This window comes from Leopardus geoffroyi, chromosome C1 (assembly GCF_018350155.1).
Source record: "Leopardus geoffroyi isolate Oge1 chromosome C1, O.geoffroyi_Oge1_pat1.0, whole genome shotgun sequence".
Classification (NCBI taxonomy): Eukaryota; Metazoa; Chordata; class Mammalia; order Carnivora; family Felidae; genus Leopardus; species Leopardus geoffroyi.
In genome coordinates, this window is record NC_059328.1 from 55,413,769 (window position 1) to 55,428,984 (window position 15,216).

The window sequence follows — 15,216 nt, forward strand, 5'->3', positions numbered from 1 at the left end:
TTCCTGAGGAACTTAATTGTTTTGAGTTTCATCTCACATAAATACAGAAATAAAAATTTTAGCCTTGTTGAAGTTGGTGAGAATTTAATGAAAATTACACAGGATTTAATGCAAATTACACATAAGGTACCTGGTACATAATGCTCCTAAGTGCTATTTCCCTTCCCTACAGATTAGCATGTAAAAACGTGTTCTGAACTCAATAGGGAAAAGAGGTCGTCTTATTTTTACACTAGTCCAGAAGTTCTCAAACCTGGCTCCATGTTTAGAATCATTTGGAGAACTTTTAAATACTGATTACCAGGGCCTTTATCCAGAGATTACAATTTAGTTGGTCTGGAATGGATCCAGGCATTAATATTTTTAGAAGTGCCTGAGACAGGGAAGGTTGATAATTTGACTGTCTATTCTCTGGTAAGCATTGATGAGTAAAGTTAAAAGAGGCACAAGAAGTGATAGTAGGGTACTCTTTTTTTATAATCAAAGACATAAAATTCACCTGTAAGAGTAGAGAAAACTTGTATGTGAATTCTTCTTAGAATATTGACTGGTTTTCCTATGCGGGTTTAGCAAAAAATTAATTGCATAGAGTATGTCTTTGAAGTTATACTAGAAAAAATGAGATCGTGGTATCAATGGGTTGACAATAAGAGGAATTTTTTCAAATCCTAAGAGTTATTTCAACTGTTATTTAAACTGGTAAACTGTCACCTGAAACTTGTACCTTTTCTGCCTACATCTTCATTTTGAAAATGCAGTAGATTCAGTCTTAACATTTAGCCACCAGATAAAGGAGGGTCTATAATCTTGGTCCCTCTGTTTTGTAATATCTCATCGGTGATGATCTCCAGTTATCTTTCTGAACAGCCAGCTTCCCCTAACCTGTGATTTTACATAGATTTGATGACTAAATTTCCTAAAGTAAGATTTAATTTTGTTTTGGGGAGGTTACTTTTTTCATTTTGTATTGTTTTGTGAAAGTCAGTCACTAACCTGCTTATCCATTGGGCTTTCATCCATTTGACCTCTACAGAGCTTTATACAAACCTGTTTTTCTTTACCTTGAATCTGTGGTTCTCAGATAAGAGTGTATGTCAGAATCACCTGCACAGCAGCTTGCTGAGTCCCATCCCCAGAGTTTCTAGTTAGTAGGGCTCAGGTAAGAGCTGAGCATTTGCATATCTAACAGTTTCCCAAGTGACTCTGATGGTGCTGACCCAGGGACCATAGTTTACAGTGTAAATACCTTAATATATCTGAATTTGCTTTTCTGTTTTTCAGAGTGTTTGCAGTTTGAATTATAAGAACTCATTTTTACTTCTTTTTCTCCATATTTTGAAGTAGTTTGTATTCACTGTGTATATTGCATTACACCCCATTATTATTACTAATATTTTCATCCAATCATACCCAAGCTCTTTATTATTAACTCATTCATCCTCACAATACTCCTCTGAGGTAGTTAATTGGTTGTATCTTTTATGACAGAGAAACCATGAACAGTTTACCTAGGAAGATGGTAAAGTTAGAAAATGTATATAAAATCTGTGTTACTAGATCTTACTAATGTGTTATGTTATTTCTAAAATAGGAGATTATGGTGGGCTCCATGTTTCAAGCAGAGATTCCAGTTGGCATTTGTAGATACAAAGAAAATGAAAAAGGTGGGTTAATTAGTAAAGTTACATAGCTTGAATTTATGCTTTTGAAGTGATGAACTGTTATTTTATAATGGAATGAGACCAGGACAGTTTGTTACCCCATTGATTTATGAAAGAAGACCCTTCATTATCTCTGTAAGAAGAAAATGTTTCTGTTTTTCCAGTTTTGTTCTTAGAAAAAATTGAAGGCCTTTTCATACTGAGTGACTTAAAACATCTCAACTTTTAATTTTGTTTTTTATATTTTAATTTCCCTGGATAAATCCTTTATAACCTGTATAAATTAAATATAATAGGTTGTTTTATGTCAGTGGAAGCTGTTAGGTTTAAAAAAACTTAAGTACATAATGACCTAAAAAGCTTAATGGTAAGCTTTGAAACTTTTAATATCACTAAAATTGAGTACTTTAATATTTGTTTATTTGTAAAATAATTTGGGAAAACAACTTGTATACTTAAACTTTACATGATTTTTTCTATCATTTTATATAAAAATTCCAAGTCGTAAGTACTTAAACTTCCAGTAACATAAAATGCTTGAGGTCTTAAGTCTGTTTTAGATTATTCAGTTGGGGTGAGTTCCAGAAAGAATGTTGTGGGTGTGTTTTTAATGAGTTCATGTATAGTATGACATCACTCAGTGTTAGAAATCTTTGTTCATTTCTTTTATTTCAGTTGTTGTCTTCACATTTCAGCTTACATATGCAATGCCTTTTGGAGTTGCAGAAGACCTGTGTTTTCCTTTTAGTGTTCTCTCCAGAAACTTCCTTTATAATGCACCTGCTTTCAGGGCAAGCAGTAGGTAGAGGCAGTTAAGAGAACACCACAGGCCAGTAAATTCTAGTGACAGCAAAAATGTTTTGACACACCAGCAATAGCTTGTACTTACTTTCAAGTTAATTCCTGCAATATACAGGAACATTAAAAGTACAATATGGAGTGACTTTGTTATATAGTAAGATTCTATACATAGTTTTGTGAATACATTGGAGTTGTGTGCAAAAATAAGTGAACCATTGACATTTGTATTTATTTTTGTAACTGAATTTTAAATGTTATGCTTTGCTTATGTACTACATAATGATTAGCACATGTTCACCATTGAGTTCTTTCTCCAACTAAAGAGCTGAAAGTTAGACCTTTGTTCTAATTTATTTTTTTTTTTTTTTAAGTTTTGACTATGTAAAATAGTAGTGTCTGTCAGAAAATTTCGTATTTTGTAGGTGGGTAGGAAAATATTTTGGTTTTACATATGGCAGGTTAGTGTTAGGGCTTAAAGGTAGTTTTAATTAGCTCTTAATATGTTTTATGTTTTAACATGTTTGTATTGTCCGATATAGAAAATAAATGATCTTTAACTTTCGTTGTTTTAAATTTGGGTTTGATGCTTTCAATTTTATTGTAATTTTAGAAAGCAATTATGCATAATTATTTTTTCCCAGAACAGATACGATTTACAAATTTTACTCACCATGAGAATTCAAGCATTTTAGATGGTGTGAGGATCCGACTAGATTTAGCAAGGGGATCCTGCTTTAGAGGGGTCACTGTAGTATAGGTTCTTTCCTCAGTTTTGTATTTCTAGTAATTCATACTTCTGTCATATTACTCAGAATATGTCACCACTTAGGGTACCCTGTGCACACAAACCAAACTCATGTGAAACTTAGGTAAATTACATTGTTAGGAAAAAACTGTTAAAGGGATACTGAAGATTAGTGCATTCTGTTCCTTCTAGGAAAAAGTTTGCAAGATATTTTTCATTGGCTTGGTGAGCACACATTCAAGAGGGAGAACATTTGGTTGGAGTGATTTTGATTAAAAAAAATGCCACAAAACTTTGATACCTTGATACCTTCACTGTAGGAATTATTTGATAAATGGATTAGAATTTTTTCATTGATACAAGGAAACCCTATTACTGAGTGTCCTGGAGAGATACTCATGATTTTTTTTCTCTCTGATACCTGATTTCTTTTTTATTAGACTCCATGCAGCATATATATTCCTCATCAGCTATCATTTCTTTTTTTTCTTTTAATTTCTGAGTATTTATTTTTGAGAGAGAGCACGCACACAAGTAGGGAGGGGCAGAGAGATAGAATCTCACAAACTGTGGGATCATGACCTGAACTGAAACTGAGTTGACAAGCTTAACCAGCTGAGCCACCCAGGTGCCCCTCAGTTATCACTTCTGTTTCGGTTATATAAACAAGATTTGTTACAGTCACGTTAAATTCCTCTTTGAACCTGTATCTGTTGTTATATAATCTCAACTACACTATTACAATTTTCTTAAATTTATGTAAATTAGCAGTTTACTCAGTGCAGTGTATTGTAATCATTTGTTTATTTTTTGCATCCTTAATACCTGGTATGATTCTGTTACATAGGCACTTAGTAAAAATTTGGTGGCTGAGGTATTAGGTGGGTGCAGAATAATGTTGACAAAGCCAATACGGAGTCAGTAAACTTTGATCAGTATGTAGGCATTTGGCCTTGGACATGTTTACTTCCTTTTCTCCTCAGTATAAAATAGCTGTAAAAGAGCATTTATTTACAGAGCCTATCATGAGGATTTACATAGGATATTTTCACAGGTAGCCTTAACAGCATATACATTGTAAGTACTCAGTGAGTGACATTAGTATTCAATGGATGATTAATCTTACTCATTACATTTAGGTTTTATTTTTCACATTTTCAGAAACCATCAGTTCATGCTGTTTTACTTACAATTGGCAAAACCCCACTTCAGTTAGCTTCAGCAAAAAAGAATACCTGATTGCTTAACTGGAAAGTTCTGGGTGGCCTGGCTTCAGATAAAACTGGATTTGGGGGTTCTTCTGATATCAGCTGTCCCTCTCCTTTCCCTCTTTCCTTTATTACAAGACAGGCTAAGATGGCTACTGGGAGCTCCTGGCTTACGCTTTACACTGTCCCTGTAGCCAGAGAACCAGCACAGATGAAAACTTCTGTATCCACCTTCGCTCCAGCAAAAGTCCTAGAGAGAATCTGTTAACTTTGTTTGAGTCATGCTCAGCCAGAAGTAATTCCTGTGACCAGAGAGAAGAGTGACTCTTCTGGTTTGCCCTGGCTCATTTATCTGTTCTTGGGGCTCCAGGGTGTGATGTCAGCCTCACTCAAATGGAAAGGATTTAATTCCCAAAGATGTGTTATAGAAATGAAAAGCATGATTTTCCAGTTACGTATTTTATTGTTTTTTCCATATACTAAACTGAATGAACACTGCACCTTTTGTGATAAGACTGAATTGAATGCTGCTGAACATCTTGGAACACACACAGAGGACTGCCACCGCCTCCCCCTACTAAGAATTATCTGCCCAAAGTGTCAGTACTGCTGAGATTGAGAACCCTGGACTAGGTTGATTAGAATTAGTTGGGCTACTTAGGGGGAAAAGGGTTAAGAGAAAGGAGCCAAGATACCTACTTCCCAGTCTAATTTTCATGCTTGCATGACATGAGTTTTAGAGTAAGGAAATGATGGCTAGGAGTTTGGAAGCAGTGAATAGCAAAAGACTGCATGAATCTTTGTTTCTAATGAACATTTGACATATTATTGATTCTGAAGTTACTTACTAAAAAATGTACACATGTATTATCCTTAGTTGATAATATTGTTGAAAAGGCAGTTCATTTAGCCTGTACATAAAGGAAAGGCTCAGCTAAACAACTTAAAATTTATGTCATTAATCACAGTGTGTCCTTTTAAGAACATGGGGTAAACCTCATTATACCATAGGTGATTATGGACTGGCATTTTCATCCTCATGATACATTGATTACATTGAATTTTTACTTCGGCATTAAAAAACAGAATAACACTTCTTACGAAAACTGAAAGTGAATAAATATAAATTTATTCATGGGGGATTAATTTCCCAGATTTGTGGTGGTGGTTTCTGGACTTTCTACACACCCTCCCAACCACCACCACACACACTGAACTTTGTTAACTTATTGTGACAACCCATTTTATTTGAGCTTGATTTGTTACTTAAAATTCCATAATAAGCCCTTTCCTGGGTAACTTGAATATACTAGGTGTGTTCCTGCCTTCAGAATGTTTTCGTTTACTTATAATCACATGTGAATTATATCTCCCATAATATAAAGTGGATATATTTGTGGTTGCTTTTTTAAAAATTCTAACATCTAGGCTTGGTAGTTGATTTACACAACAAGAGATGTTATTTCTCTTCTGTATTTTATCCTGTGTTTTATCATAGTGGTGGATTTTTGATTTTCTGAACTCTTGGCATTTCGTTCTGCAGCAGACATTTAACAAAAGTTAGCTGTTGTTGCCTGTTTTATTTAGATCAGGGTCAAAAGTCATATTTTATTTGGAGTGTAAACTTAAGTGGAAAATAATTTGGTCTGTTTCTGGAACCAGTAGATAGTGTGATTTATTCTCTGTGGAAATGCTGATTGTTCTCATCTGTGGTTATTTTTTAGTATGTTGTCACTGTATAAAATGAGGTGTTGTATTCTCAGGGTCAGCCTGTCTAGCTGTCTTGTCACAGTTCTAGTGGTCTGGCTTGTCATTTGGCGCCATCTGGTGATGTTTGTGTACTCAGCTTAGACAGGACATCTCTGTATCCCGTGGCAATTTGCAACTTAAGAGAATGATTCCAGAAGTATCTTTCAGGTCACCTGTGCTTGTTTGATAGGCCCACTATGGGCGTATTTAAATGGGAGAACACTGGGGACTCAGGGACGCACCACCTTCCATCTTTCTTAGGACTTCTTGTAAGGCCTTGTCCGCCCTCCATCCATCAGTCTCAGGAACATGAAAACTGTAGTCTTCCCCACTTCCCGCTTCAGTGAACAGAGGCTAAGCAGACAACAAAAATCATTAGTCGTATATCCAGATTCACTTTGTGATGGTAGTTTTATTGTATTTACAATTTAGAGTTTCACTAAGATTATACCAGCAGGCTAGAGAAGGAATGAGGTTTACTGAGGAAAATTTTCTAGAGATTATCCTTGTACTTTATTTTTTTTAATTTTTTTTTTTTTAACGTTTATTTTTGAGACAGGGAGAGACAGCATGAACGGGGGAGGGTCAGAGAGAGAGGGAGACACAGAATCCGAAACAGGCTTCAGGCTCTGAGCTGTCAGCACAGAGCCCGACGCGGGGCTTGAACTCACGGACCGTGAGATCATGACCTGAGCCGAAGTCGGCCGCTTAACCGACTGAGCCACCCTGGCGCCCCTATCCTTGTACTTTAAAGAAAAGTATCTATTTTGGGAAACAGAAAAGTAGAATGATATTTTAAAGTGTATGTATGTAGTGGAGGTGCAGAGTGAGACAAGGTAATTTATATGAAAACACCCAACATAGTGCCTCATACATAGGAGATGCTTAATTAGCTGTTAATTCCTTTTTTTTAAAAATTTTTTTTTAATGTTTATTTTTGAGAGAGAGCGAGCAGGGGAAGGGCAGGGAGGGAGGGAGACACAGAATCTGAAGCAGGCTCCAGTCTCTGAGCTCTCAGCACAGGGCCCGACATGGGGCTCGAACTCACGAACCGTGAGATCATGACCTGAGCCAAAGTTGGACGCTTAACCAACAGAGCCACCCAGACACCCTGCTGTTAATTCCTTTTTTTTTTTTTTTTTTTTTTTAAATAACACAAGGAACTTTGACACTGTCGGTTATCCTCTGTCTCTGAAATACAGAGTTTTTCCTTAGCTGGTTCCTTCCTACTGGCATTTAAATGATTGTCTCTTATGTTTAAAAACCAATAAAACCAAAAACTTTCTTCAGCTCTACCTCCCCTCTGGCTGTACCTGTCTCTCCTCTCTTAAAACCAAACTTTTTCAAGAGTCCCTACTTTATTTCTTTCCCTTCCATTTACTCTTCAGTCCTCTCTAGTGGGGCCTCAGCTTCCATTTCTGCACAGAAATGGCTCTTAAAACATTCCCCTCCTTGTTAGTAAGCCCATTGTACCTTTTTCAGTTGTTACACTGTTCACTGAAAAGCATTTAACCAGTCTAGCACTCCTTGAAGCATTTTCTTCCCCTAGCAGTGATGGTGTCACATTTGTTACTTTTTCTCTTTTGATTCTTCCTTGTTTTTTTTTTGTCTGTGTTCCATCTTCCTGTCAGTTGCAATTGCACAGGGCTCTCATCTTAGGTTTTTCCTCCTTTCCTTCCACTTTTTAAATTGTGATGAGATTTAGGCTTTAGTCTTACTATAATGGAAATTCTGATGAAAGTGAAATGCTTTTTTTAAAAACGGAAAGACTCTTGTTTTATGAAAATGATTTATGTTCATTATATTTTCAAACTTCATAGAAAAATACATAAAAGAAAAAATTACCCCAAACCTTACCACCAAGAAATAAGCAGTGTTAACATTTGGTGAGCATTCTTTTAGACCTCTTATTTCAAAAATAATAGTTGTAGCTAACATCCATTGAACCTTAATAATGTGCCAGAATTGCTTTAGAGTACTTTAAATCTTTACAACCCAATATGATAATGTTGTTATCCCCATTTCACAGATGATGCAGAGAGAAGAGAAGTAACTTGCCCAAGGTCTTATAGGTAGTAAATGGTGGTGATGCTATTCAAACCAAGAGAGCTTGGACTTGAGTAAACTCAAGCTAAGTCATCTTAGCTTGGCTATGAAACAGTTATAAAATTGTTTAAATCACTTAGGCCATAAAATATGACCCAAGAAAAAGAATGAAGTTAGGCAAGTCCTAGGACCATGCTGTACCTCTCAGTTCTCAACATGTTGTCTTATAAGTGTGAATTATTTGTTTAATGTTAGTGTTTTAACACAAACTCTTAACAAGATTTGGCATTTTATTTTTAACTTCTATGTTTTACTAATTTAGTATATGAAAATGATGATCAGCTCCTGTGGGACCCTGAGTACTTACCAGAAGATAAAGTGATTGTATTTCTTAAGGATGCATCTAGAAGAACAGGTGATGAGAAAGGTGTAGAAGCAATTCCTGAAGGATCTCACATAAAAGACAATGAACAGGTACATGAGTAAGAAGTAACTTACATTATGGGATAAATGAGTCACAGGGATGAAAGGTACAGTATAGGGAATATAGTCAATAATACTATCTGGGGACACTTGTGAGCATAGCACAATGTGTACAGTTGTCCAATCACTGTGTTGTACACCTGAAACTAATGTAACGTCGTGTGTTCTTCAGTTTAAAAGGAGAAATAACTTTCCCCAAGTAAATTAACCATTTACATCTATAGATGCAAATGCTGTCACACTCACTCTTATTAAGATATCCACCAAAATTCCTATAATGTCATCAATAGGGAATCGGCGATAGCTAAGGTTACTTCATTAGTGTAATTTCAGCTAAAATAAAAATGATACCATTTTGCCTGTATATACTTTTTTTCAAAATTTTGGAAAATTTTCAAAATTTTCAAAATTCTTAAGAGCTTGTGGATATCATCAACTTAGGAATACTATCTGGGATAATGTTTTAGGGATATGGTAGACAAGTTGCCTACAAGTGAACCTAATGACAGCAATTTTTTTTTTTTTTACCTTTTTTAAATCAGTGCTTTTCTTTTCTCATTTATTTTGAATTAGAATAGGAGCTGCAAAAAGCCAAAAAGAAAGGATTTGTGATTTTTATAAAATAGTTTCTTTTCATTTTTAAATTTCTGAGATATTATGGCTGCCAAGTTAGAGTATTTGCTTACCATTTTCAGTGTATTCAAAAGCGTTAATTAATCAGGATGGAATTTGTTTTTTTTTTTTTTTCTTTTTTAATGTTTGTTTATTTTTGAGAGAGAGAGAGCGTGAGTGGGGTGGGAGGGAGAGAGAGAGAGAGAGAGAGAGAGAGAGAGGGAGAAACACAAAGTCTGAAGCAGGCTCCAGGCTCTGAGCTGTCAGCACAGAGCCCAGCATGGGGCTAGAACCCACAAACTGTGAGATCGTGACCTGAGCCAAAGTCGGATGCTCAACTGACTGAGCCACCCAGGTGCCCAGAATTTGTTTTTCTTCAGAATCAGTGTTTTCTTTAGAATTCTGTGTTGTATTCACTGGAATTACTTGTCCTCCAGAAATGATGAACACACACACTGGATTCAGGAAAAGCTTTTACTTTCCTAAGAAATTGTAGCCGTGAATTATTCATACTCTGGGTCACATATTGAAGCCTTTTATTTTTCTAGGCATTATATGAATTGGTTAAATGCAATTTTGACACAGAAGAAGCACTGAGAAGATTAAGATTTAATGTAAAAGCGGCTAGAGGTAAATAATACATTTTTATTTGTTTTCATGACTTAGCAGAAATTTAGAACTTAAGATCTTCAGTCTACATAGGTATATCCTAGGTTTAGTAATACCGATCTTTCTGAATTCAGTATTTGCTGAATAACAAATAACTTGTAACATACCATGTAACTTGTGTCTAACACAAGCATTATGGGAAACGGGATTAAGTCTGGTTCTTTATGGGAAAATAAGGCCATTAAAAAACACATAATGTCTTTTAATTTCAGGGCATTGTTAAAAATACTTTTTATGTACTGATTTTGAGAGAGAGAGAGAGAGCATGCATGCATGCATGCACGCATGCGGGAGGGGCAGAGAGAGAAGGAAGGAGAACATTCCAAGCAGGCTCTGCACTGCCAGCACAGAGCACAACACAGGGCTCAGTTACCCAGACCTTGAGATCATGACCTGAGCTGAAGTCAAGAGTCGGATGCTTAACCAGCTGAGCCACCCAGGTGCCCTTGAAGCATTTTTAATAAATATTTTCTTTTTTGATATTGTTTAATAGCCCTGTGAGCTATGGAATGTGACAGTTACTTTAATTTCAAACTGTTGAGACTCAGGTCTCTGAATTGAAGTACCTTTGCTGAGGCAAACATAATTTATAAATAATGAAGCCATAATTAAAATCAGTCCAGGTTTTGGGTTTGTTTTTTTTTTTTTATTCTAACCGGTTCCCACTCTGCTTCACTAAGAACACTATATATTGTCACATAACAAATGGAAGATATTCATTCATTCAACAAAAATTGGAAGGCAAGTTCTGAGGACATCATGAAGTCCCTGCTCTCATGGCGCTTAGAGCCTAGGTGGGAAGCTGAAAAACAGTTATGCGTTCTTCCAAGAATTAGAGGGTTCAATTCAAATTTATTGCAGTAGGACTTGACCTAATTTGGGGAATGGTGAAGCTTGTTAGGGAAAGCTTCTAGAACAGAGTGGTATTTTTGCTGGGATGTAAGCGAATTAGGTGAGAAGGATGAGGCAGGAAATAAGTATAGACAAAGGGAAACAGCACCACAAAGTCTAAAGTTAGAAAGAACATAGTGAATTTAAGGAATTGAAAGGTAGTAGTATAGTTAGATCATAAAGGAGAAAGTGGCCCAAGTTGAAATTGGAGAATTAGGGACCAAATCATCCAAAATTTTATTAAATACAGAGTCTTTGTCACTTTATCTTCTGCAGTCATCGGTAATAGAGCTCAGGAGTAAAATACTTCCTTATTGTTACTAGAAACTTACATTTTTATTTGTAACTGTTCATGTGCATTATTTGGGGGAATATTGCTTTAACAGTTTTCCTACTCTTTTTGTCAGAGGAATTATCTGTTTGGACAGAAGAAGAGTGTAGAAATTTTGAACAAGGGCTAAAGGCCTATGGAAAAGATTTTCATTTGATTCAGGCTAATAAAGTAAGTAATGATATATATGTTCTCTCTTTTATAAAAAGCTAGTTAACCCAGGTCATCTTATATCAATTATTTTCTAATGTTAAACATTCTTTGACGAATGTTTTACTCTGTTAGTTTTTGGGAATTATAAACATGCCTAGACTTTCTGGCATACATTTACTAAGTGACTGTTGTCAGTGCATGATGTTAGATGACTTTAAGAATTGGACTGATTTACAAATATGTTAATCAACTTTTGTGTAGGATGTGTATATATAATGGAATTGTTTAAAACTATTTTCCATAAACTTGGGACAGATTGTTTTAAAGGAGGGTCTTTAAATTTTTAAACTTTAAAACATTTGTAACATGACATTATTTACAATTAAAATATTTTTTACATTTGTTTAAGTCCCAGGTGTCTAAAATCAGATACTTAATATTTAATTTGGTTTTAATTAAGATTTAATTTTCTAGAAGAGTATCTCAATAAATCAGCTTTATTATACACTATAATTTTATAATTGGACAATTGTATGTAACATGATCCATTTATCATTCCATATTGATAATATCAATAATACAGTGTCCGTGCATGCCCAAAAGAACTGCATAATTACTTGTATTGTTTCTGTGGGAAATTAGCATGCACAAAATTAAAATCTCAATAGTTTAAGTGGAGGAAATTAAGGAATTTCTAGGTTTATACCTAGAAAATTTTTAGCACATTTTTTAGCAAATAGAAATGACAAGGACCTTTGCATTACATGTTTCCTTAAAGATAGCATCTAAGTTTTGTGTGATGGCTTGTCTAGGATGGTGTTGAAAGTATCTGGGCTTACATGGGCTTAATTTAAGTCTGAGTTCTAAATAGTCTGTCCCCACGTTCTTCTTATACCTCTTAATGTGATTGGGTAGTATCTACTTAATTTGTTTCACTACATATTTAATAGTATATTTTATGTTCTGTAAATAGTTGCTTATAAATCCTGTGAGTTTATTTTTCTTAATTTTGTTGTGCATTAACTAGTTTACTCTTGATTAACTTGTTGCATTTTGGTATTTGGCCTCAGACATAAAACTAATAAGAGATACTTTGAGTTGTAGCATTGGTGTCAAAAATGTATCATATTCCTTAATGTTGTGTCCAGATGAACTGATTACCTCCAGCACAGGGCATATTCTATGAAAGGCATGTATTATGCTAATGAGTAGATATGTATGTTTATGATTGTAAAAAAAAAAATAGATTGTTTCGTGGTTGAAAGGGACATTTTGGATATGAGTTTTCCAGCATTCCTGCCTAGATTCAGATCAAACCATGCTGGATTACCTATGGGAGGGGACCCCTGGAATGGTAAGCTGGAATAATAACTAGCAGCAGCAACCCTCCAGAAATCCCTTTTTTAAGAAATAAGAACCTATTAGGTGACTGGAAACTACTAGTCAAAAAAGCCTTTAATGTCATATGGAAAATAAGACCTTAATTTCTTTGTAAGTATTTGGGATGGTGGTATTTCTGTGTTCCAGAGGTCAGCTGACCTATCTATACCTAATATACTCTAGTGAACAAAAAAAGAGGACAGTAATTCTTTAAGGAGAAGAATGGTCCAGTGAAAACATTAAGACTTTGTTTTTATTCCTGAAATTGAAGTTTGGATCTTAAACATAAGTTCTTTGTAGGCTTACTTTATTGAAGATTTTTCATAATATTGTTAACTTTGCATGCCCCAAAATACCTTTTCAATTTTTGCTCTCAGTAAAGTACAGTTGACTTGGCTGGTGTCTGTATAGAATTAAGATTCTAAAGGAGGCAAAAAAAAAAAAAAAAAAGCTTGAGAAGATGATAAAAACAAAAACAAAAACCTTGATAGCTTTCAGTCTTAGAGCAGCATGGGCCAAACTTGTAAAGTGCCAGCATAGGGGAAGAAAGAAAAATAGGTCAGGTAGTGAAATGAGGATGTCATCAAATTGACTTTAGGTGCAGTCAGTCCCACAGGATACTTACTTCAAGATTAGATATTTATGGGTTCAAGCTATATGGTCTTGCATTCCAGCACTTATGCAGATACCTTTTTTCTTTATTTTAAACTCTCAGTACTTTATTACATATATCAACCCTACCAGCTTTGCAAGCTAAGTATTGAAAAGGAGGATGTCCACATCATTTGCCAGTCTCATTGGTGTTGAACATTTATGTAAGGAGAGCCATTCAGTCGCATAGGTAGATATAGGACCAGTTACTAGAGTAACTTAGTAAACAAAGAATTAGCATTGGCATTATTATACCTTTCAACTCATTATGGAATATTCTCAGCCTTTCTAGAAAGTAAAATAACTGAGTCTGGATCACCAGTAAGACCTCTAAGAGAATCTTTTAAATGGGAATTTAAAAGTAGACTCCCTAGGTATTCTGTGAGTAAAAGTATACTGTTCATAACATTAATTTTAATTAAATGCCACTTTCAGATATTTTCAATAGAGGAGTATTTATTTGTATAGTAACTTAAGATGCATTTATTTATTTATTTAAATGTTTATTTTTGAGCAAGGGAGAATGAGGTGCAAAGTGCAAAGCAAGGGAGGAGCAAAGAGAGAGACACAGAATCCGAAGCAGGCCTCAGGCTCTGAGCTATTAGCACAGAGCCTGAAGCGGGGTTTGAACTCACCAAAGTCGGACACTTAACCGACTGAGCCACCCAGGTGCCCCAGATTAAGATGGTTTTAAAAAGCATAATGCTAAATATCTGAAGATTTGTTGCCAGTGTATTATTTCTCTCCATGGGGATTCATAAAGAATAGTTTTAACAAAGCTGCTGCAGTGTTGTATTTTATACGTACAGTATTATATATTACTTAAGGTACAGCTAAATTTTTCACACTTCAGATATTTTTCATGAAATAATTCCTTTAAAGAGGAGATGATTCTTAAAAACAAGTGTTTGTTTCTTATAGGTTCGAACAAGGTCAGTTGGTGAATGTGTAGCATTCTATTATATGTGGAAAAAATCTGAACGTTATGATTTCTTTGCTCAGCAAACGCGATTTGGAAAAAAGAAATATAATCTTCATCCTGGTGTAACGTGAGTTTACTTTTTTCTGTCGAGTCATATATTTTTGCTTTTGGATTTTTCTTGAGAAAATTGTGATTTTTAGAATCTTCCTTTTTCACTAGGATAGAAGTTTACATTAAAGTTATCCATTTACAGATATATCTTCATAGGCCATTTAGACTTCAGTGTCTTATGAAACATAAACTACAATTCATAATATTTGAGACAATAAATACATCAAAGCAAATGTTAGAGTATGTTTTCAGGAGAGAAAACGGATCAGAATAGCTGTTAAAGCATGTTTTAGTTAACTTCTGTTCCATTCAGTATAAGCACATAGTTTTTATCTAATACTGTGAGCACAGTGAGAACAGAAAAGAGACTCTTCAAAAACTGTGGAGCTGAATGCCTCATAGAAGCTCATTAAAGAATGGAAATTAGTATTTTTCCTTGTCTAATCTATTTTTGATCCCAGAAACCAAAATAAGGTTTGGGTATAGATGATATAAAAGGGAAAAGACAGAGAAAATAAATCAGGTCAAATTTCATTTTTTAAATGATTTCATTTTGAAATTTCATTTTCATTTTTGTTACAAAGTGTTCTAAAGAGGAAAGAACATGCGCATGATGACTTCCCTTTCCCCCGATTTCCTGAAACCTTTCCTCTAACAGAAATAGTATATAATAGTCATCCAACTTTAGCTTACTCCCAGTGATACAGGGAGTATGGGTTGTTATTGAATGTAGTCTTTATGCAAAGTGCGTCCGTCATATGTCTGTATCAGTCGCTGTGCACCAAAATCTGAGCCTTATTTAG

At 34.9% G+C, this 15,216-nt stretch overlaps 1 protein-coding gene across 13 annotated transcripts in view; it reads left to right on the forward strand.

The window, feature by feature from the left end:
* MIER1 (MIER1 transcriptional regulator) overlaps nt 1-15,216 on the forward strand; it is a 60,543-nt gene that overhangs the window by 36,379 nt on the left and 8,948 nt on the right. For 12 of the 13 annotated variants that reach the window (XM_045477768.1, XM_045477769.1, XM_045477770.1 and 9 more), the window contains 5 exons: nt 1,592-1,664; nt 8,533-8,684; nt 9,854-9,935; nt 11,273-11,367; nt 14,302-14,429. In XM_045477768.1, the coding sequence (XP_045333724.1) occupies nt 1,592-1,664; nt 8,533-8,684; nt 9,854-9,935; nt 11,273-11,367; nt 14,302-14,429 (530 nt within the window). The remainder of the gene's footprint in view (nt 1-1,591; nt 1,665-8,532; nt 8,685-9,853; nt 9,936-11,272; nt 11,368-14,301; nt 14,430-15,216) is intronic. The other variant, XM_045477771.1, reaches the window with a different exon arrangement.